This window comes from Varroa destructor, unplaced genomic scaffold (genome assembly GCF_002443255.2).
Source record: "Varroa destructor unplaced genomic scaffold, Vdes_3.0 BEIS01000007.1, whole genome shotgun sequence".
Classification (NCBI taxonomy): domain Eukaryota; kingdom Metazoa; phylum Arthropoda; class Arachnida; order Mesostigmata; family Varroidae; genus Varroa; species Varroa destructor.
This window is the reverse complement of record NW_019211460.1, coordinates 20,859,936-20,881,239: the sequence shown is the minus strand read 5'-3', so window position 1 is coordinate 20,881,239 and position 21,304 is coordinate 20,859,936. Positions and strand designations below refer to the sequence as shown.

The 21,304-nt window shown below is 41.4% G+C and overlaps 1 protein-coding gene across 3 annotated transcripts in view; it reads right to left on the bottom strand.

The window, feature by feature from the left end:
* Positions 1-21,304, bottom strand: part of ninaC (STKc_myosinIII_N_like and MYSc_Myo21 domain-containing protein ninaC) — a 152,800-nt gene that overhangs the window by 26,139 nt on the left and 105,357 nt on the right. For all 3 annotated transcript variants that reach the window (XM_022813735.2, XM_086974158.1, XM_022813736.2), the window contains exons 16-21: positions 12,459-12,681; positions 12,197-12,335; positions 11,510-11,663; positions 2,937-3,105; positions 2,407-2,488; positions 8-252 (exon numbers count right to left, since the gene is read on the bottom strand). In XM_022813735.2, coding sequence (XP_022669470.1) covers positions 8-252; positions 2,407-2,488; positions 2,937-3,105; positions 11,510-11,663; positions 12,197-12,335; positions 12,459-12,681 — 1,012 coding nt within the window. The remainder of the gene's footprint in view (positions 1-7; positions 253-2,406; positions 2,489-2,936; positions 3,106-11,509; positions 11,664-12,196; positions 12,336-12,458; positions 12,682-21,304) is intronic.

The window sequence follows — 21,304 nt, the reverse complement described above, 5'->3', positions numbered from 1 at the left end:
CACCTACCTTTTGAGAAAGTCGAGAAACGTCAACCGATGCGAGTAACCCATTTGGCGAATACGGATCGTCTCAAGAACGCCGGTACAGCGTAGTTGATTGAGTACCTTGTCCTTCTGCAATCGCATCGGCGTTCTCTGTTCGTTGGGTTTAATGCAACGGACGAAATGTGGGCTACCCGAGATCATTTTCTGAAGGAGGCTCATGAGAGAGTAACGGAAGTATCCACCCATTGTCTGGATCGCCTTCGATTGCTGTATAGCACAGAGTTAACACAGTCGAACATGCGGATGCATATGAGACCGTGCATGTATGCGAGAGCAGTGCGTGACACAGCAGTAACGCGCGTGTCCACAAGGGATCGCCCGACCAGGATGAACGATACAGCAGTGGATTCAGTTATGCCAGCCAACGAGACAGGCGATATACGCCGCGTAAGCCAATGCAGAGATGCCGACAAGCCGATCAACAGAAAACGCAGGTAAGTATAAAAGGCGATCATCCATACGTCGCCAGCAACCCCGACAGCGTCGTGGTGAAGTGTTGTGTTATCGATGAGGGCAAAGGAAGACAGGAGGTGGGACAGCGTAGACGGATACGTGAAGATGCAGCGGATAGATTGGCGCACGTGAGGTAAAGACGGAGGCATCATGTACGTTTGATTGGTTGATTGATTGATGTACAGGATCGCGGCGGCGGCCAGCAACAGCCATAACGTTATCATATAGATGATCGAACACGAATAGGAACGATGACGAAGACAATGGCGCCCACATAGAACAAAAAAGAGGCACAAAGAAAATGTATCCGCGTCATTATCGCATCACTGGAAGCGTTGTAAGACGACGGGAAAAGATACAGCTAGGCCACGCTGGGAAAAATGAACCAGTCGAGGATACCTTTTGGCGTCGTCTTCGAAGAATACGCTCGCAAGGAGCCGGAGAATCGCTAAGTGTCCATATGAACATGCGTAAATAGACTCACAAACTTTATTTCAGTATCAATTTCTGTAGACCCTACCTATTGCCTCTCGACAGTGTGACGTATCCCATAGAGAGTAGAAATCACTTTGTCCAAAACGGGGAGAAGATGCATCGTGAATGTTATGAGGGAACTGAACGCCAAGACGGGTAAAAAGTGACAAATTGCTAATCGAGCAAGAGCCCAGACAAATGCTCATAGAAAGGGTTGAAAGGAAAAGATAAAGGGGGACTGGCAGCGCTAACGACGTTAAAACTCCTATGATGTACTAGGTGACTAAATGTGCTGTAAAAATGTAGGGTACTGACTGAGTTTGGTTGTTCGGAAGTGCTCACCGTCGTCCAAAGGAAAGTTTCTGTTGTCATGGGCACTTTGTGAAATGGATGTGCTATGAGCTAGATAGTATTAGTTGGAAGCGAATGGCTTGATTCAAGCCAATGATGTCACATTTGGAAACGTCTGGTTGGGATTTTGACGTTAGCGAAAAGGCGCATAGAGCATGAACAGCAAACGAGCACCGTTAAGTGAACCTATTATCACACGTGGTCTCCTCTCGCACATGTTCGGTATATATCACCAGTTATTTTACAAGTAGACTACCGGCATGTCCCATCGATGACAGAAATCTGGAAGTTAATCATGCATAGGTACTCAGGAGGGCATTGGAGCTTAACAGTAAATAGGTTTTGACACTTTTCTTAGACGTGCAAGGCCCTAATAGAACGGTAGGTGCAGTGACTGAGTACAGAGGACAGTGCGTTGAAGTTTTATTTTTAAAAGCATGTTATGCCGAATTTAAATATTATCAGGTTGTATAGTAAATTCGATAAGCTATTCGTAGATTCGCGGTTGTTAATAGTACTAATTGCAGACACCAGACACTTCTGTATCTGGGTCTTGAAAACGTTGAAACTTTATTATGGCGTCAATCTTAGGAAAAATTTCCAGTCTGTTTCTGCAGATCATGTTCAGCTTTTGCCCAGTATCACGCTTTATGTACACGTATATATGTGTAATAATGTATCCGGTCCTACCTTCAGAGTTTGAGCCAGCGTTTATGTGTAATATACACGGGTGGAAAATAGGGGTTACTAGCAGAGCCAAAAGCAGGCTTACACTTGGCCTGAAATGGTAGGCTTATAGTTGGATATTTGCGTGTTTGAGTGTGGCTAGGACTCACTCTACAGCAATCGCAACGTCGATCACTGAAACTCGTAGAAAAACGGATAGTGTGCGTGTAAGCAAATACGCGCCAACAATATTGAAAGGCACACACGCCTAGGTACATACGATGAAGTTGTCTGTATATTATAATGTTAACATGTTACTGCAAATGCCAGGCGGCGACAAACAGATAAATATACGATGTACATGTCAATGTCTATTTTGTATATGGTATGTTACGCTTTAAGAACAACTAGGATTACCTTTGGGTCTCCGACGTTAATTGGCGTGTTCAGAAACGTTGTCGATACAGGAAACAGTGCACTTAGCACGGAGAGGCTCGACCTGCAAGACCAAGCGCCAATTTTCCTAAATACATAAGGATTTTAGCCTTGTCTGTCAATGTATAAATCGAACATCTAGAATCAACTCAATTGACCCACAATGTTAACGCGTCTTAATTTCTTTGGAGCCCGGTGTATTGTAGTTTCTCGTGCATTAAAATAATTTAATAAGTTTGAATATTGTTATCAAGTTCAGAATATTGCCAGCGGCTGCCGTAGAAAGCATTATATAATTGCGATGTATGAAAAATCATTGAGATTGACTTTATATTTTGACAGAAAATTGCAGTAAGCAGCCGCGGCAAACCCCGCTATTAGATTAGGGACCGCGCTTCAAAAACACTGCGGTAGCTAGCCGTCGTCTATGATTTACCGGCCTCATGCCTTTATATATTCCAGTTCATAACTTACTATTCGAATGTTACTACATGTACGTTTCTCGAACCTACCGACTGAGAAGCTGAATTAAGCATGTTGGAAGGTGATTCCGGTTTTTCTTCAGAAAGCTTCGCGCGTCATAGGTCACTGGACCGGCATAGTGTAGTACAGCGAATTGAAGCGTCCGACTCGACTTCGGCCGGAGATAGTGCGAAGATTTAATGTTTGTGTGGAACTTGTCTGGACCCACCCCATGAAACGAACAAAAAGTTGTGAAGATAATGGGTTGAGTTAAAAATGATTTTTTAGGATCAGATTAATTAAATTCACACAACGAGTAACTAATGAACTACTAAAGTGCAAATAAGGTCAGGTTAACTTTTTTGTAGAGAATTATTCTATACAGAGATATTGATTGGTTGTCTTAATGTTTATTTCCTTGAAACGTCAACCAACGAAGCGTTATATATATATATATATATATATAAATGCTCTTTAACATATCATAGCTTACAGAACGGTGAAACAAGCATAGATTACCGCCTTTATCTCATTTAATGGCTCGTTTGCTCAATATGATTCTATTTTTGAATTAGATGATCGAGGATACAATGTTACAATAATTAGCTATAATATATATATATTTAATGGCCGGCTTAGAGTTTGTTTATATATTCTCATGATTTGCCTCTAGGCCGGGTGGGCTATGAGCATGGATCAAGCTTCCAGTAAAGTTTACCGTATTCAGAAACGGTCAGCTGCTGTCGTTTATAGCTTCCTTTGTGTAAAATTTGAGTTCAGCCTCATCAGTCAAACGAGAAATGATGAAAAACCTGTCTTATCTATTGTAGGTAATGAAATATTGCATTTATCACCATTTGTGATCGGCCAGCGTGGTCAAATCGTACGAGCTTGTGGCCACATCTTTCCTGAACATGATTAATCTCAAGCCAATAATATTGGGGGGTCCTACGAGAGACTGGAGAAGCTGCTTCCCAGGTTAAAGTCGATATCAACGTCGTTACCAAACGACCGCGCGTTAACTAGAAGAGACCTAGGCAGCTATATATGCTAATGCTGAAAAGGCTAATTTATTATATAAAAGAAAAAGAAAACATACAGTTTTCAAATCAGGATCAACTATTTAGCTAGTTATGAGCTGTGCGATTGGCATCGGCACTAACTGATCAATTGTGATCAGCAAGGTTGTGCTTTTCAAAAACAGAAACAGCATAAGAGAATCTACCTGGGAAATCGGACGGACGCAGATAGAAGCAAACAGAAGAGAAACTGGGCAAATCTGACGTCTAGATTGACTGATACAGCATTGTCTAGGCTTTTTGAAATTAAATCAACGTGCATGTATCAAAAGCCAATTCGAACGTTGTAAATGAGCTGACGTGGCCTCAATATATTTCACGATTATTCAAAATCTGGCTTAATTTATAGGTCACGCATCATTGCAACTTTATATCTAATCACAAAACTAAGACTACGTAACTCAACTATCCGCCTCAAGGGCAGCGTCATGAAAACGTGAATAGGAAATTGTGTAATAGCTTCATTATAATCAATATATAAGGTTGTGAGCCAGCCAATAAAGCAATGTTATTTACTCACTCGTTCCGATACCTGTGACTTGATACTATTAAGGTAAGCAATGCAAATAGGATTGCACCAACTAGAAATAGAAAGAAGAGAAAGCTTAAATTGGTCTAGTAAAACCCACTGCAGTTAGACACCCACAGGGGGCAAAGTCTTGATGCTCACACCTAAAAAGAGGCAGTTCCGGGAACTTGTCAACACGCGAGGAAATAGCTGAAAGTACTGAACAAATAGTAATATAAAAGTATGTTTTTTCTTATGCAAGCTGTGCTTCCTCACAAAGCAATGCTTTACAAGCTAGAGACACTGTCAGATGCCCTAATAGCGAATTATGGCTATTGATATTTGTTCTTAAAAAGCCAAATAAATATGAAGATCAACATTAAAATTACAGCAGCGACGCCGAACGATGTTGAATCAGGAACAGGACTCTGAACAGTTCCTGAGCTCTTGGACTACGTGAATCTCCAAGATGTCGCAGGAGGGATGGAGGCAAAGCACCCACTTGACTGGAGCCCCACGAAGGAACCATGGGTAAAGATACTTGGGACGTGGCTGACTAGGCTGCATTTTTAGAGGAAGCGGAAGTTCTCAACAGGCGGAAACGGATCGAGTTCGGCTTCTCTCTTCTCCTTGTTTCAGCATCATCCGCATCTCTTTCTGTCCTCTCCCCCTTCGGCCTTTTGCCTCGACGCTTTCAGCCCGCCTCCACCCTGGTCCTAGCAGTGACGTGTTTCTTCTTCCACTGTATATTCACCTTATGGCCGCAAGTACATCCGTCTGCGGGTAGGTATGGCTGCATAGTCGTACATGTAAATACTGTAGATAAGATAATGGGCAGAGACGGTAAAACGGAATCGCTGCGCAACTCGTTATTCTTTCGGGCTCTCTCTTTCTGTGTCGCACTCTTTGTAAGCGGGTATACTCTATGACTAGTAGCTGACCGCCTTTTTCTGCTTGGCCTATGCGTTGCTTCCTGCGTCCAGCTGCACGTTCAATAGGCACAGAGTAAGATGAGCATTACAGCCCAGCAGATCAGGCAGGTCCCCAGGCCAAAAAACACCATCGTGCGATGGCGGGAGCGCCGCCTCTTGACCTTTAATAACACCTTGCTCAAGCAGAAAAAGTTCGAACAGATGTGCTTATGTGAATGTGCGAGGTTTTGCTAAAACAAAGTAAAGGCCAGGAGGCTGCAGAAGCAGGTGGAAGGCGTAGTAGAGGTAACGGACACGGTGGTAGGATATGTGGCCCTGGATAGAGGATAGTGACCTCAGTGGTGAGATTTACCCAAGGAGAAACGGATATTGGCGAACGATAGAATTCTTTTCCTACGATCATTTTACGATAGCAGAATGCAGCGAGAACGCTGTATATAACGCCCAACACGAAGTCGCAGACACCAGTGTATGGATCGCAACAGCAACGTAAATGTGTACAAAATTTTTTTTATACTATGGCTCGAATTGTAGCGGTGGCGTACTGTTCGTTTTACAATCATTTTTGTATGCAGTATACCTTAGCTTTAACGGTTAGATACCAATCAAACGAACAATAAAGAAAGAATTCGGTTGACAAAATGTCGGCCATGCTTACTATAGCCACAGGTGTAACCCTTTGTTCAAAAACAAGTGAACCGTTTGGATTTTTGTGCCGCTGGATGGTTCCTTCTAACACTACGTCAGCTGTAATAAAAAAGCATGGCTCTTACCGCACGAAGGTGAAGTCTCATAAGAATCTGATGTAATCTTGAGTTTTCCGCTGAGATTCTGTAAGCCTATATATTGGGTGTTTTGCAAGCAATGAGCACGTATTGGATTTTCTTTAAAAAAAATAAAATAAAACGCCAGAAAAAAATAGGCATTAAAAATAAGGCCACAGCGAGTAAACTAAAACGCAGTACTTCGAGTATTGGTTCAAAAACGAACTCCGGTCAACAGAAGACACACGATCCAGGGCCCAAAACCAAGTTGCCCATCATGGGTTTCTTCGACTGTCGGAGAATCGTTCATGATTAGTTCATGCTGTCCGGCTCTATGGTCACCAAAAAATACTATCAAAAAGATTTTAAAAAAGACGCAAGAAACCAAAACGACGGCAAAACGAGCTCTAAGCCCTCTATTACGACAACGCACCGGCCCACACTTCACTACCCGTATAGCAGTTTTTACAGAAAAAAGTCGATGCATTCGTTACGCCAGCTTTCATATTTACTGGACCGAGCCTCTGCGATTGTCTCCTATTCCCAAAACTAGAAAAAATTGTGAAGGGAAAGCATGTCAATAAGTTATAAAAGAAATAAAAAAAAATCGTTAATCGAGCTGACAGCCATTGCGGCGATCGAGTTTGAAGTATTTTGAGAAGTAAAAAATGCTGGAGTGAGTGTTGCATCCGACGAAGATTATTTAGAAGGGGGCGACTGAATCTAAGACGATTAAATAAACGACTCATTAATTTTTTTAACGAAGCGATATACAGACAGAACTTTTAGCGCCTTTTAGTATACGGGTACGGACGAGCATTTACTGATATATATAATAGGTGAGTGCCAGATTTCATAAACAAAACTCTACTTCTGGAAAGAGCTCATGAAGACCTCTATTAAAATATCTAGGTCAGTCTCGCCGCTCATAGAGCGTAATGTAATGCCATTCAGGCAACCATGATCTGTGAAGCTTCAGTTCACATGACTAGGGCTAAAGAGAAACGTACTACGCTGTCCGCTCTGTAGTATTATGGTACTTGTATTGACTAGTATGAGCGCATGTAAGAAGCTTCTATTTGAGACTTGACAAAGGGATCGGAACTTGGCAGCTAAGGCGATTTGCGATTGTTGCCATTTTTGTTGGCGTACTTCAAACCGATTGCTGCCTCAGCACGTCATGACCTGTCGGACCGGCGATTATTTAGCTAAAGAGCCATAATTGGAACAGGACAAAAATTAGTACAACCAACATAAAGAAAAGATGCAACGGCCACCTACTCACTCTCATCCGCTGGCGTTTCTGCAGCTCATACACGGTCGCATAACGTTTGTCCCCGGATGGCTGGTTGCGCTAAATGCAATATAGCCTGCCAGCCCGCTCGGCTGAGAAAAGCTTTCAGCCGAGCTGGCGCCAATCTTTCTTTCGTCATCGGCAGCATTGAAAAACCCTATCAAATGGCAATAGTGCAATGTGTGGCACGAGTGAAAAGAAAGTCATTCCATACTGCCTCGACTGCTACTGCTAACCTTGGTGCAGATTATCTGATACTTCTCGGATGTCCAATACCGGAATGAGATCAGCAGCTTACAGGTCACCGGTTTGCATCGGCGGGACGAATTGTATCCATGAAAAGGTGGAAAAAGCTTACTGGTCTCTATTCTGTAATAGCTAAATATGAAGAAGCTAAGCTCATAGGAAAGTAGTACGGTTGTTCGGCTCCGTCTGCTGTTACCTGGATACCTCCAGCAACAGTGCTCACTACCAGTTGTACTAGCCAGTATGCTACATGACTTTTGCAATGTACTACAGAAATGTGGAGAGGTAGAAAGAACTGTAACTTACATGTCTCTTCTCGAACCTTGTTTCCCGATTTAGTTTTCATGCTGCCGTTTGGTCGTTGTAGTGCCGTAATGCGACGTCCAATGAAACATCAAAACCTTACGAAAGATGTGTCAGTGTTCGTCGTTGCTGTGGCAGTGAGGATGTCGATAACGGGATACAGTGGTCGGAGGATAGGGGTGTTTTAGGTGATTCTTTACTTTGTTCTTTTGATTTACTTTCCTTTATCTCTATCTTGTCTGGCCACTTTGGCCTTTGGTCTTTATTGCCTGCAGCCATTGTGTCTCAACTGCATCAGCGACTGTGATGTATACGGCGGTCGCTGTTTTACCTTGTCCGAAGCTAATTCACGAGCTTGAATCGCGTACGAGATATGAGAGGAAACAGGTGTGAGAGGGAGCGAACTATAGGCCTGAAGAGCTGACGTGAGACAGAAACATCCTGTCATCCGGCCCTTTAGATGTCCTCGAGGACGGCATGAACGTTAGGGTTTCGCGAAAATATTCGTGTAAAAAGAGGGGTCGAGGAGGTAAGGCTAGAAATGGACGCTCGCTTGGGTTTCGAGTATGTTAGAGTGTAAGTCGGCTCTCTGGATATATGTCGACAAATTCTCAATCTCTTTCCAATGACCACCTCTGCTTTGCAGTGGCCTTCTACCAATATTCTCGAGACTAGCCCGCGGTCCTTAGACCTTAGCCACTTTCCCCATGCAAACGGTGGTAAGCCTCGATAGGCTAATCGAGAACATCACCACACAGAATACAGCCTTGTAAAAGCTCTTTTGCGGGTACTCTTGGTTCCTGCCCGTCCTGCCGCCTTCAGTTCATCCTCGATTTCGATTAGTCCCGACAATTTGATGTGTAGAGCCGGCCAGCTGGCCCGTGAGAATTTCGACATTCCATCCCATAGAGTATATTGGAAGTAGTGGGACATTTTACACTAGTTCAGCCGGCTTTTAATCTCTAGCGCAGATACCTCTTAGGAGAAGGCGGATGCCGACATGTGGATGGGCGTCATCAACATTTCTATATGTCACACAGATACAGAAATTCAATATACCTCAGAAAGTTAATTTGCTAAAGAATATTTTCGAAAAGCCGGGGGCACGAAACCGGTACACAGCCCAATTGTAAGCCAGTAGCTAGAGCTTGTGGATCATGTTTAGTGAAACACTACTATTTATACTAGATACAATTGGTTTAATAAATACATTTTTTAGATCTAGGTGAAGCTCACGCGAGCAGATTCGATTAACGAATGTAAGCTAATTCAACAACGCAGTAGTGGTCCTTATACATATATATATATATATATATATATATATATATATATATATATATATATATATACACACACTAGAAAATGCAAAGACAATAACATTAAAATGCGCTTTTAACTTGGATTTTCTGAAGCGACTGGTGGATACACTGAGCAATTTACATTCAGATACATAAATAAAAAATGTAAACTTTAATTCATTAATTGTTTTTCCAGTTCTGAACAAGGCTATAGCATTAAATATGCTACTTAAGTCCATCTCGTGATCTACGCGAACTTAGATGTGTATTCTAGATGTAAAACTTCTACTTTCTATAAGACAAGTAACAGTCTCATTTATTAGCTATTAGTGGTGGCCAGCGCATGCTAAAACTAAAAACGTATATAAACGAATCTATCTTCTATTCGTATATAATAAGGTATTACAGGACCGAGGGCCGTTACAGACAGGCTTGTTTATCAATACAGTTACTTTATTGGTAACGCTTACTGTTGATTTAGAAAGCATATGGCGTATTTGAGAAGCACCGAAGGCATCAAGCGCGCCTAATAGCAAGATTTCGTATGCGTAGCTCGGTATGGTATCACTTGGTGATATATTCGTTAAAGCAACGATCGAATCGATATCTTTTTTTTCTCAAATAATCACAATTGTTATCCCGTTTATTCTAGGTATGTACTGTTTCACAATAACATCCCACAAACTGTGAAAGGACATCAGAAAAAACGGCACCAACCTTAACATGGACAGCATATTTTCCTCTTTGAACTTTTCATGCTATTTTTCAGTAAAAAAAACCGTCTTGCTGTATGCTTCTTCTCGGGCAGTCCTATAGTACGTCTGTGCAATTTGCCGATTATAGAATAAGAATTATCTGCGTCCCTGCGGACATGACCGGCTTTTCAGCTGTATCTTGTAGCGTAGAATTGTGCAAGGACATAAGCCGCGCTGGCGTCCCAATGTTAACCGATCCTCTGGCTAAACTGTTGAGGTCATACCATACATTCGAATCCCTTCTTTGCGACGCAAGTCCAGCAGTTAGCACCTGGCCGGGATATTCTGTGACTAAAGTGCGCAAGCGGCCACACCGTTTGTGAGCGCGCCTAGGGAGCACTTGGGTGCCAGCCCTTGTTATTCCGGTAAACGCACGTTTGACATAGCCCCTTCGATTCTCATATCCGTGCTTCCAGCCGCAGCGTTGTGCTGGCAAATTGTTGTTTGACAAATGCCACAATGTAATGGCCTATTGTTACTCACAACTTGACGGGCGAACCATTTCCTGAAGGCGAACGGCTTATCTAACTTGTTTACAGAAGTGCACGCGACCTTATCGTACTTATTTACATCTCAGTCGTCTAAATTTGTATCGGCAAAACCTTGTTTTGGCAGAGTTTAACTGTAGCTGATATGTTTACAGCGTTCGGTGTCCGACCAGTCTACTGAGGCATGCTAAGACCGTCGACTGGATTCTATGAGCACCATTGCAGCAAATAAACAACTGGTGTTCTAACGCAATATCTGGCCCGAAATGCTTACGGTGAGGACACTAAGCAGCAGTGATATCAAAAGAGATTCACTCCGGAATAGCTTACTGCTCCAAAATTGTCGAGCGGCGAAAGTGAGAAGGCTATTGTGTCAACTAACTACTGCTCAGGTCAAGGAGTTCAAGGCCTTTGTGGCAAGAGTGGTACTTTTTAGCTACGGGTAGACCCTGGGGTAAAGGCTTTTAAAAAGATTCCTGCACACCGACGTAAATATTATAGATCTCTAGAAAAAACACGTTAAGCTATTGTATAACAAACAGTTCGCTTTTTAAGTCATTAAGGAGAGATCAAGCTGAAGCCCTTTTGCCGTTGGAGCACCTTTTCAAGACTTCTGGAAAAACGGCTTGGCCGTTACAACGTGCCGTCGCCTAAATACCGCCTGACTCGAAGTTTTCTAAGGAAGTTCTGCAATCTCACGCAGGATAACACCTGTCTGCAAAAATCCGGTTATTTAAAACTGCAAAGGTTGTTATCTTGTTCCCAACGGTAAATCTTAATCATAGTGGTGCATCTGGTATAACAGCCTTGACAGCATACAAAGCCAAGCCCATCCCACTGACTTATACCAGTGATCATTAGAACAGCGATATGCTAATTAGCTTAATTTTTGCAGCTTCTTCACACGCAATGTTTCTTTCTTTACATTTTCCAAGATCGCACATATACGAACTTACCAATTAAGCTTTGGTCCGTAGCTTTCGGAAAATTTGACTCCTCGTCAAGCAATGCTAGAAGACCAATGGGTCGGCTCAAGAACATGTCGAGAACTGGCCGATTATCGCTGAAGCTCACCGAATTCAGGTTTAGGCCCTCATTAGCATATTCTTGCTGAAACGTCATACCAAACACCCCAAAGAAATATGTGAGAACGTTGACACACATAGAAAAAATCGAGACGTATTTTTATTTAGAACCTATATTCTCCTATGTTACTGTATATTATGCATCACATATAAGACCTCAAAGACACCAGCGTTTAACGATGAGACTATGCTAGGCTTAACGATCGCGCAGTGTTTTCGATCACCCACCAACGCTTAGTTATTTTCATTATACATGTGTGAGACTAATATTATTTAGAAAAGGGCTTGTTAAAATGAAAAAAAACCTGTTGACGTTCAGGGTGGTAAAGGAAAGGGGCATGGGGTACCTGAACCCTAGAAAATATAGCAGAGACTAGGGAACAACAGTAAAGTTTATCGTATTGAAAGATTCATACGTCAGGATATCTGACATTCGTCATCGAACTATCAAAGACGCGTTTTGTGCATTGTTGCCCATCACAGTTGAATTATAATATAGGTAGTGTATATAATATTTGCTTTTGTTGATTGTATAATTACTTTAGTATTGATGAATACCTGTTCGAGGGAAAAAACGTGCTTGTTGAAGTAATACTGGATCTGTTCGTTAGCGATGTTAATACAAAGCTGTTCAAATGAATTCCGTTCGAAGTTCTCGTAGCCAAAAATGTCAAGTAGAGCGATCGATTTGTCCGAGCTAAATATAGAAAAATACAGAAAGAACCCAGTTAACAATCATACGAAATAAACATGCCTTATTGACAAAACTGGTTAAAATTTTCCAGTTTTCTGTGAATTACAGATAGACAAACGGACGCACTGATTTTCGGGAGGGCAAGAATGTTTATAGCCGAGGTCTCGGTTAATCTGGTTGACGATCCAATCAAAGAGTCTCCCATAAAGAGCCTTTGCCATAGCGTCTTTCGAGGTTTCGGCTTCTTGTGCAGTGCTTGGTCGAATAATGATTTCGCCACGCATGTTAATTGAACTGGTACTTAACGCCTTCAGAAGATCAGCAGGTTCAAGGCCCAGCAACTTGGCGACTGTAGACAAAAAATGAGGAACAATGAAACAATAATTATCAAATAAAGTCTAGGACTATAAAATAAACATAATCAGATATAAACCAAGCAATTATTTATAGCTGATTAAGCTGTGCGATACAAAGAGGTTCCTGTTAGGAAATGCGGCCAGTTTACACATATGGTTGGCAATATAAACTTTATGTTGCAAGTCCCAGTCTATACTCTACATTATACCAGGACTTTTCCCTGCCGTAGTCTATGAAAGAAAATAAAAAAATAACAATTTCGTAAACAGTAGAATTTGCGAAGGGACAATAGATTTAATTAGATACCGGATTAAAAAGAGGCCCAACTGCTAGCGACAATGGTATCGTCTGCATACACCGCTGATTTAATAACAGACAGTGCTCAAATACTCTGTGAGTGTATTATGAGCTCACGTTGACAAACTCATTCGAATCATAAAGACGTGCAGATATGGCAATCCAGTGTTTTCGACCAGAAAATGTTTGCCCGATAAATATAGTGCGTGTATAAGTTTAGGCTTTACTTTATTACAGCTTTCGTCCGTTGAACTTCAAACATATCTTTGCGTTTCATGGGCCTTTGTGAGGACTACCGAACTAAGCTAACTGCTGCTGATACACAGAGCTTTCTAGGATCTGGATTGTGAGTACGCTATTCGCGTACCAGCGCTATCACCGATGGATTTAGAAGTAGGACATCGTTTTCCTGTCTTATCATCATAATAATAGTCTGTTCAATTAGTGACGCGTAAAACATACTAACAACTCATTCATTTTACACACGTCGTTCAGATATCGTTAGATATAAATAAATGAATGAATGCATGCTGAATCTTTCATAAAGAGCTCGGGTTCCTTCAAATGAGGTGGCCTATAGACACCATTTTAAGAGCGATCAGCCATATCAGTATACGAGTTACAGAAAATGTCATGAACGTTTGGTGAATATTTATAACAGATGTTGTTAGCACCTTCAGGCATATGTCGATTTTATTTCTGTTTCGTAATGTAAGTGTTAAAAACTTAATCTTGATACAGCTAGCCTCGAACTACCGCTTACCTAGACATGTGCCCGGGCATACAGAACGCTAGAAAGCTAATACCTTTTTTTTAGAAGCTGTTCATTGGCTTATCTTCGCTCGGAATAAAAATTGGATGCGTGATGCTCACAATGAAATATTTGTATCATTAACTTATCTATGTTTTTATAAATTGTTTATGTTTTTTTTTATAAATTGTTTATGTTTTATAATATGTTTTTATAAATTGTTAGCCTGTTTAAGTGTGCTTCACGATCCAATCCGCTAAATCTGTTAGTCTGGCTACCCAGCCGCCCCTTGGATGACCTCGCTCAAGAAGTGCTTCTAGTTTTTGTTCACTGTAGACCCGTGATTCTTTCTAGAGAAAAGCAAACAAAAGGACGGTCATTGATAATATCTGGAAAAAAAGTTGAAGCTGGCGAAGCCTCGTAGGCACTGCAGTACGAGCGAGGGGAAACACAAAAGCAGGTCACAGGACAGCAGCCACCGTAGAGCCTCTAGAGTAGAGAGACCTCGCTACTACGCTCTACTACGCTCATTCCTGTTTACTGACCTTGAAGCGAAAGAGTAAATCTTACGCAAAAGAAATCACAACGACGACCCTTGTTCTAAATCTTATGCCGTCCGTTATATTGAGAAAAAAAGACACAAAAAATACAGGGATACTACAGATACAGAGAAGGAGGGAGGGAGGGAGGGAAGGAAGCAGGGAGAGAGAAAGAGAAGGAGTTTGCTCAAAGGATGAAGGAACTGTGATATGATGCGTGGATTGGAAAGAAGCTCGATTATTTTGGGGTTCTCAGCTGAGCCCACCCAATTTCAGTTGATCGGACGAGTTAGATTCGACCCCAGGGATACCGCCTGCCCCTCCTGCCGCTGATTCGCTGGCGCGTCGAAGGAGCGACGGGTTGAATCGTTGCGAGACAAGCGGAGAGTTGCAGATTGCGAATGGCGAGGGTTACGAACGAAGCCTGAGTCAAACATCCTCATGGCTTGCGTCCCTTCGTTTTTTAGTGGAGCCTCTTCCCAAACAACGGTCAGAGCAGATTGGTCTGCCATCCAAATCCTTCCTTACGGCAGCCTTTCTATCATTTCTTCTCGTCATCTTTGTTCTCTGCGCCCACTGTAGCTGCGATGGGTAGAGCCATGCGGTTGCTATGGCTTGCACTCGCCCTGGCGTATGGTTACCAACTCAGGCAGTAACATCTCTCCATTTTTAGTCTTTACAGGCCAACCGACCGATCTGACAACGTCGTCAGTCTTGCAGGCACCGGTGCACACTGGAGGCCGTTAGCGCTCTTGGTGCTGAGCCTGCAGTAAGCTGCTCTCTCTGAGGCCCTTCATATTCATCGTCTAGGCAGATGTTAATACCGCCGCCGCCGGTGACGGGACGGGAGCGCATCCTATTACCTAATGAAGGGGCCAATCAGTCAGTGATCAGGCAGGCTCAAACAAGCGGCAGAACCTAGCAGAGGCTGCCCCAACTAACCGCTAAGGATCACCGGCACTTGCATTGGCTAGCGACACTGGACAGTACAATCTGAGGGGGGTGAACGGCGTTGTATTCGGAACTAACTGTTCACGATCACTTTATACTGAGAGTACAGATATGCCAACAATGAGAAAAAAAAAGAGCAACAACAAAAAAAAAGAAAGGAAAATGAATATACACCTAGAAACGGTGCGGGATAATAATGGTGAAAAGAAGTAGAGGGACCGTTTTTTGTTAGTGGAACAACGCCTTGCAACAACTGAGGCCGTATTCTACGAATACTACTTAGCTTGCACGAAACTGACATTTATTTATGGGTTTCAGTGTTCGGAAAACATCACGAGAAAAATTAATTTACTGAATAAGACACTACAGACTAAGGTTATCGGATGGTTAAAAAAGCACAAAGGATTACAATAGCTTGACTAAACCGACGTTTAAATTCGGGCCGGGCGACGCCTAATCAACGTACATCGGTTTATCCAGCTTTCCATTGACGTCGACTAGATATATTAGTGTTACTAATCATTCTAGCTATCCAATCACTTATGGGTTCGCTGATTGCGTTTATATATCTTGCGTTTACAACATATAAGTAGCCAACACATTGGCCGGTTGTTAGCCCAGACAGCGAACACTTAGGAAAATTAGACGGTGCGAATTACCTTTCTTCAAATTTATATGACCGTGCCTAAATTGCCCCAGGCCGTTGGAAGAACAAATTGTTCACTTATTTTAGAGGTCCAAACAAATCCATCATGGGTCTTTCATGTAGATTTTTCTTTGTTAAAAAGAAGTTATTCATCTTTGAGACCATACACTTCCTCTAATAAGAAAATTATTATCTCATTAATTAGATTGTGCTCGAAGCAAAACGGCACAGCACCCAACAAACTCAACAGGACAAAAGTAGGATCACGTCTCTACTGTAGTAATAGAAAAGCTTCAACAACAGAAGAGCAACCGATAAGGCAAGTTATTTTGCAATATAGACAAAACATTGTTTTTACTTTTATTGGCTGATTGAACGTGATAACACATTCAGACGTATCAGTATTGAGTTCTACGTGTGGCTGTTGTTAGAAACAGCTTTGGCCCGTCCGGAAAACAGAACAAAATGATGATGATGATGACATTAAAGAGAACTGGCTGGATCTGAAATCCTGACTGTGCAATTGGTCAGAAAAGCAGTTTCTTCATTCATTAATTAAATGGTTTGTACCGTTTTTAATCAATGCAAAAATAGATCGTTCGTGTAAATCCTTTCAATACAACTTAAGGACCTAAGGAAGGTTTTAACCAAACTCCTATTGAAAGGCACTTATTTCCCGACAAGACCAAAGGCCTCGTACGACAATGGTCAAACAAAGGTATCGAAACATGAAGCACAGAGAATATAAATGAAAGGTCATCAGTGGTTTTTCGAAATGTTAGTTAAGCGTTAATCAAGGTCAAACGTTACTGCACGGAGTTTTTTCGTTTGTTCTTGTCAAATAATCATTATTGGGATTTAGTCAAACAACAACGTAATTATCTGTGTTGGGCAAAAACGGAAACAAATCAGTGTTAGAAACCCAAGACATTCGACAAGAAGCTAGCTTGAATCTAAACGCCACACCTCTGAACATCCATATAATAATTATACGCATATACATGACGCGCCCCTTTCATCGCTTAATGCAGTACTGCCCCATAATCGTGGCCGAGACAATTTCGTGAGCATTGCAGCCTGTATTGCGACACCCATGACTACTACATGGCTAACTTATATGGCATTTGGTTTCAGACAACTTGGATAGACGATTCGCTAACGTCAACTTAACGCCGGTCACCCTCGAGAACAGTGAGATACTTAGCGCATTCACAGATCTGCGTATAGGGTTTCGTTATTAAGGGCCACAATAGCGTCAGTGAAATAGCATAGCCTGCAAAGTTAAATAGGAGTTTAGATACAGCCATTTTTTGTCTCGATGGAAATCGTTGTCTCTCTTGTCCAGCCTCATTGGCTACCGCGAACAGTGGAGGGCGGATTCCAGCTTAGGAATGCAATACAAAGGCGCTGCAGACTTCACGAAGGCTAGGGCGAAAGTATATTACTTCGTGTTCTGTTGCCTTTGGATACTTCACCCTTACCAATTATCCAATAATAGTAACACGGCTAGCTTTAAAGGCCAATGCATTCTCAATATGAGAGATAATTTCCAAGTAGTGAAGTGAAAACATAACTAACATTGACTTGACAAATTAGCAATATTAATGTAGATTGAATGCCTACTAGTATTTATTGGCACGGCGTAACGGTTACGGCCGAAAACATATGCGTTTAGGGAGCACCCTACTACTGAATAATAAATCTTGTTTGAGCATCGAATACGGCTTCTGAGGAAGATTACATTACACGATGAAGTAATCAACCTGGACGTACTATACCTGTATAAAACTACACAGAAAACAAGTCGTTTTGTTAATTCGACGAACTGCAGTAACGATATTGTACTTGTGTGAAAGAAAAGTAGTCCTTGGAGTGAAGCATTCAACTTACAGGATGATCTGTCGAGTCCCTAAATCCCTATGGTAGCTTTCGCGAAATGCAGGATAAAATTACCTGAATCAAAATAAAATAGATTCTGACCCAGTTATCCTTAACATTCTATCACGGAAGCTGATTAAGGTTTCAACGAGAATCAACATATTGCCCAAATATAAGCTTTATTTTAAAAGCACTTGCTCATCCTTCCTGTGATTTTAGAATCTTCCAGTCGCATTACTAATCTCTGCATGAAAAAAGCGTATTTATGTGTTGAACATTTCTTTTCAGGAGCCTTCATCTCTCGTTCTCATCTTCTCGGCCGATAAAAATAGGCTTAGCCCTTAACGTGTTAGGCCATATAAAGTCAAAATATAGCCGCATTCCCGAGAAGATATTGCCCTTGCTTTTAATTGCTCTATTTCTAGTAGGGCCTTTTTGGTCAGTAGTCTAGGATATTATATCCGATTTACTCGGCAGTTTATTATAAGCGGCGGCCTATCGGAAAGGATTAAAGACCAACGTTACAAATACAGATTTGTAGTTCTGTTTTTGTCACTGTTTTTTCACTTCTTTAAATTTTTGAAAAATAACAGTCGAAGTGACCCAACACAGCATAATCTTGTCGTAAATTGCTCCACCTATACCTAATTGTTAATAAGGAATCTTTGCATGTAAATTCGTATACACTGTTCCGCTTTCGAGCAGAAAAGCTCTTTAAATATGATAGCTTATAATCTCTCGCCACAAAAATATAAGTTTTTTTTCAGATATTTATGTTGCCACGCAAAAATACTGCCGCCTTATTTTATAGATCGGCCGAACTATGTCAAAGTCATTTCACCAAAAAAAATTAGGTCCTTTACATTCAGGAACCCCGAAATACGCTTTTTTCTACCAACTATTGGAACTATCATATTGTTTCCGAGCGTGACTTTTTGCCCAAAAGACATACTAACTTCTTGAAAATATTCGGATAGTTTTTCTGAAACAAGTTTGCGCACTCCAAAGAGACTAAGGAATGTGTTTATTTCCGCACCTTTGTGTACGTATACTAGAAGAAATCCAAAGGCGTAATTCTTAAAACTTTTCTTAATACTAGGTTAAATAAGTTTATTCCAGTTACCCTAAGGGAAGAGCTCTAACTCAACTTGTAGGCCCGCCTGGATGCACAAGAATGAAGTTTCTGTTGATTTCGTACATGTCGCCATATTTCCTATTCTCTGTCCTAAACGAAACTGAAGACATAATCAACATCAGTTGCCAGTCTCTCTGCGTCCTGCTTTTCAGTTCCTCCGGAATGATCGATATTACTTTTTATAAACCGCTTCTAGTTAGATCGTTGTGATAGTTTCTAGTTATAGGCACTGTCTTCTATACATCCGCCATGTTTTTGAAATATACAATTTACTGCCATTACTACGTGATATGCGGTGCGATGTAGAGGACAAATCGTATAGAGGCTGTCGTTGACTAAACCCTTCATAGAGAGTTGCCGTCCGCCGTTCACCTCCTTATTACCGCTGGCCACTCCCTGAAGTTTTCTTTTTCGCCCCTTTACCCCTCTGAAAAAGGCGTCAGAGACAACGGGCAAACCACATCGTAGCGTAATATGTCAGCACGCACTTGACCTATCTATCCGGTTGTGCAGTCGTAATTTCTGCGATGACCATTCCTGTTCGTCAGTCAGCTTAAAGCAATGGCCATAACGTATAGTGTACGTAAATTGAGGGTTGCAGTAAGCAGACGAACGAAGAAAAGGATTCCAGAAACGGGATCTTTGTGGGTCCATGAGTCTCTATGAATTGCTCAATGGTGCAATAATCGCTTCACAGCTCGTCTACACTCATCACAACTGGTCGGAGTCCATATAACTCAGGAATCCGTCATAAATATGACTCCCCCCCCCCTTTCCCCGCTGGCAGTTTGCTTTGGCCCAGTGCTGTGTTTAAGTCTAGGAAGTCGAACCACAGTTTGAGATGGGCAGACATAGATGTGTTCATCCTTTTCGAGATTATCTTCATCTTATACCACAGTAATAGAGTTCTTATGTATGCACTGTATAAGACTTACTTCCCCGTTAGCTGAAGGGTGTTAGTCCTTGTATTTATAATATTCTACTAGAAGAGACGCTGCCCATCGATCGTTTGAATATAAGGGGGCGTGGTCTTTTGAGAACTTTTACGCTTTTTCTTGCCTTCAAGTAAACCCAACAGAAATAATCATCTATCACCGGAAGTGCTAAGAAAGATTCGGAGAGGTAAATAATTTAATTAAGTAAGAATCAAGCAAGATGCATATGATAAGCCGTACCAAATATTGCTAGCGCCCATATTGCAATGGAAAAATGTGAATACGATTATAATCGTCTTTGAGTTTCTTTGTCTCTTCTTCCTCTCGAACTAGCCAGTACACCATCCTACCAAAACGTTTCATTAAGCATTAAGGTAACGATATTTTAGTATTATTTTTTCAGAACGTTATTGCATTGTGCAGCTTGCTAGATGGACCTCCTGTAATAGAACCGTATTAAATTTTTTTATCCTACACTCTGGTCTCAATTGGCAAGCGCGCTTAACTCAAGATCGTCAACTTTGGGTACAAAAAAAAATACAGCAGTTGTACGTGGACCTAGCATTTATTAAAAGAAGCATCTTCAAGCTCCGAAGTAATTGGTCATTCCAAGTTCTCGATGGTGATTTTTGCATCTGCATGGTATATTTTTTTGTTAAGGTGAGCTTTATGTGCACGTGTATTTCGATTACCAGCGATTTTGGGCTTTTCTAGGCACAATACAGAATTACTTTAAAAGCAATGCAGGGATAGTATCCCTAGGCTTTGCCTGAACCCAGTTTGACAGTAACCAAATCAATTTCAAGAAAGCGTATTGCAGCCCACAATGTTAATGCTCGTTATCATAAGAAAGCAGATAATTTTTGCTACTAGCACTACTTTGTAATCCTATGAAAAAACGATACATGTCTCGCTGTCTGAAGTGAATGTCATTGAAATCTCTCATAGCACAAAGCTATTTGTTATACATACGAGAGTGCGTTACCTATAGAACATGATATATTTAAAGATGTACACAAGCTCTGGTTTAAAAACAATTATTAACTGCAAGTGGTTCCCGTCTTAATTTTTTTCAGATGTACTCTATTAAGTTTAGGTATAACTGTATATTGCGCGAACAGTGTCGGTCAGATGTGTTAACTGTACTTATTTGTTTCATCAGTCTTTTGTTTTTACTATTGCAACAATGCGTCGATTAACATAACGTCATAACATAAGACTGTCTGCTACCGACTGTAACTTACGGACAGTACGATGACGCATTCGTGATTGTTTGCGTGCAGTCGTCATTCATTACTTATTCCATTATTTATGCACGTACCTTTGTCTCTAAGCTTTTGCTAAAACAAAAAAAAAAAAATATATATATATATATATATATATACATAGAAAGAATGTGTCTATGAGAGACAGAGAGAGATAACCCAACGGGTAACGTAGTAGCGTAACTCTAGAAAACAAATTCCCTCTTACATAGGGAAAC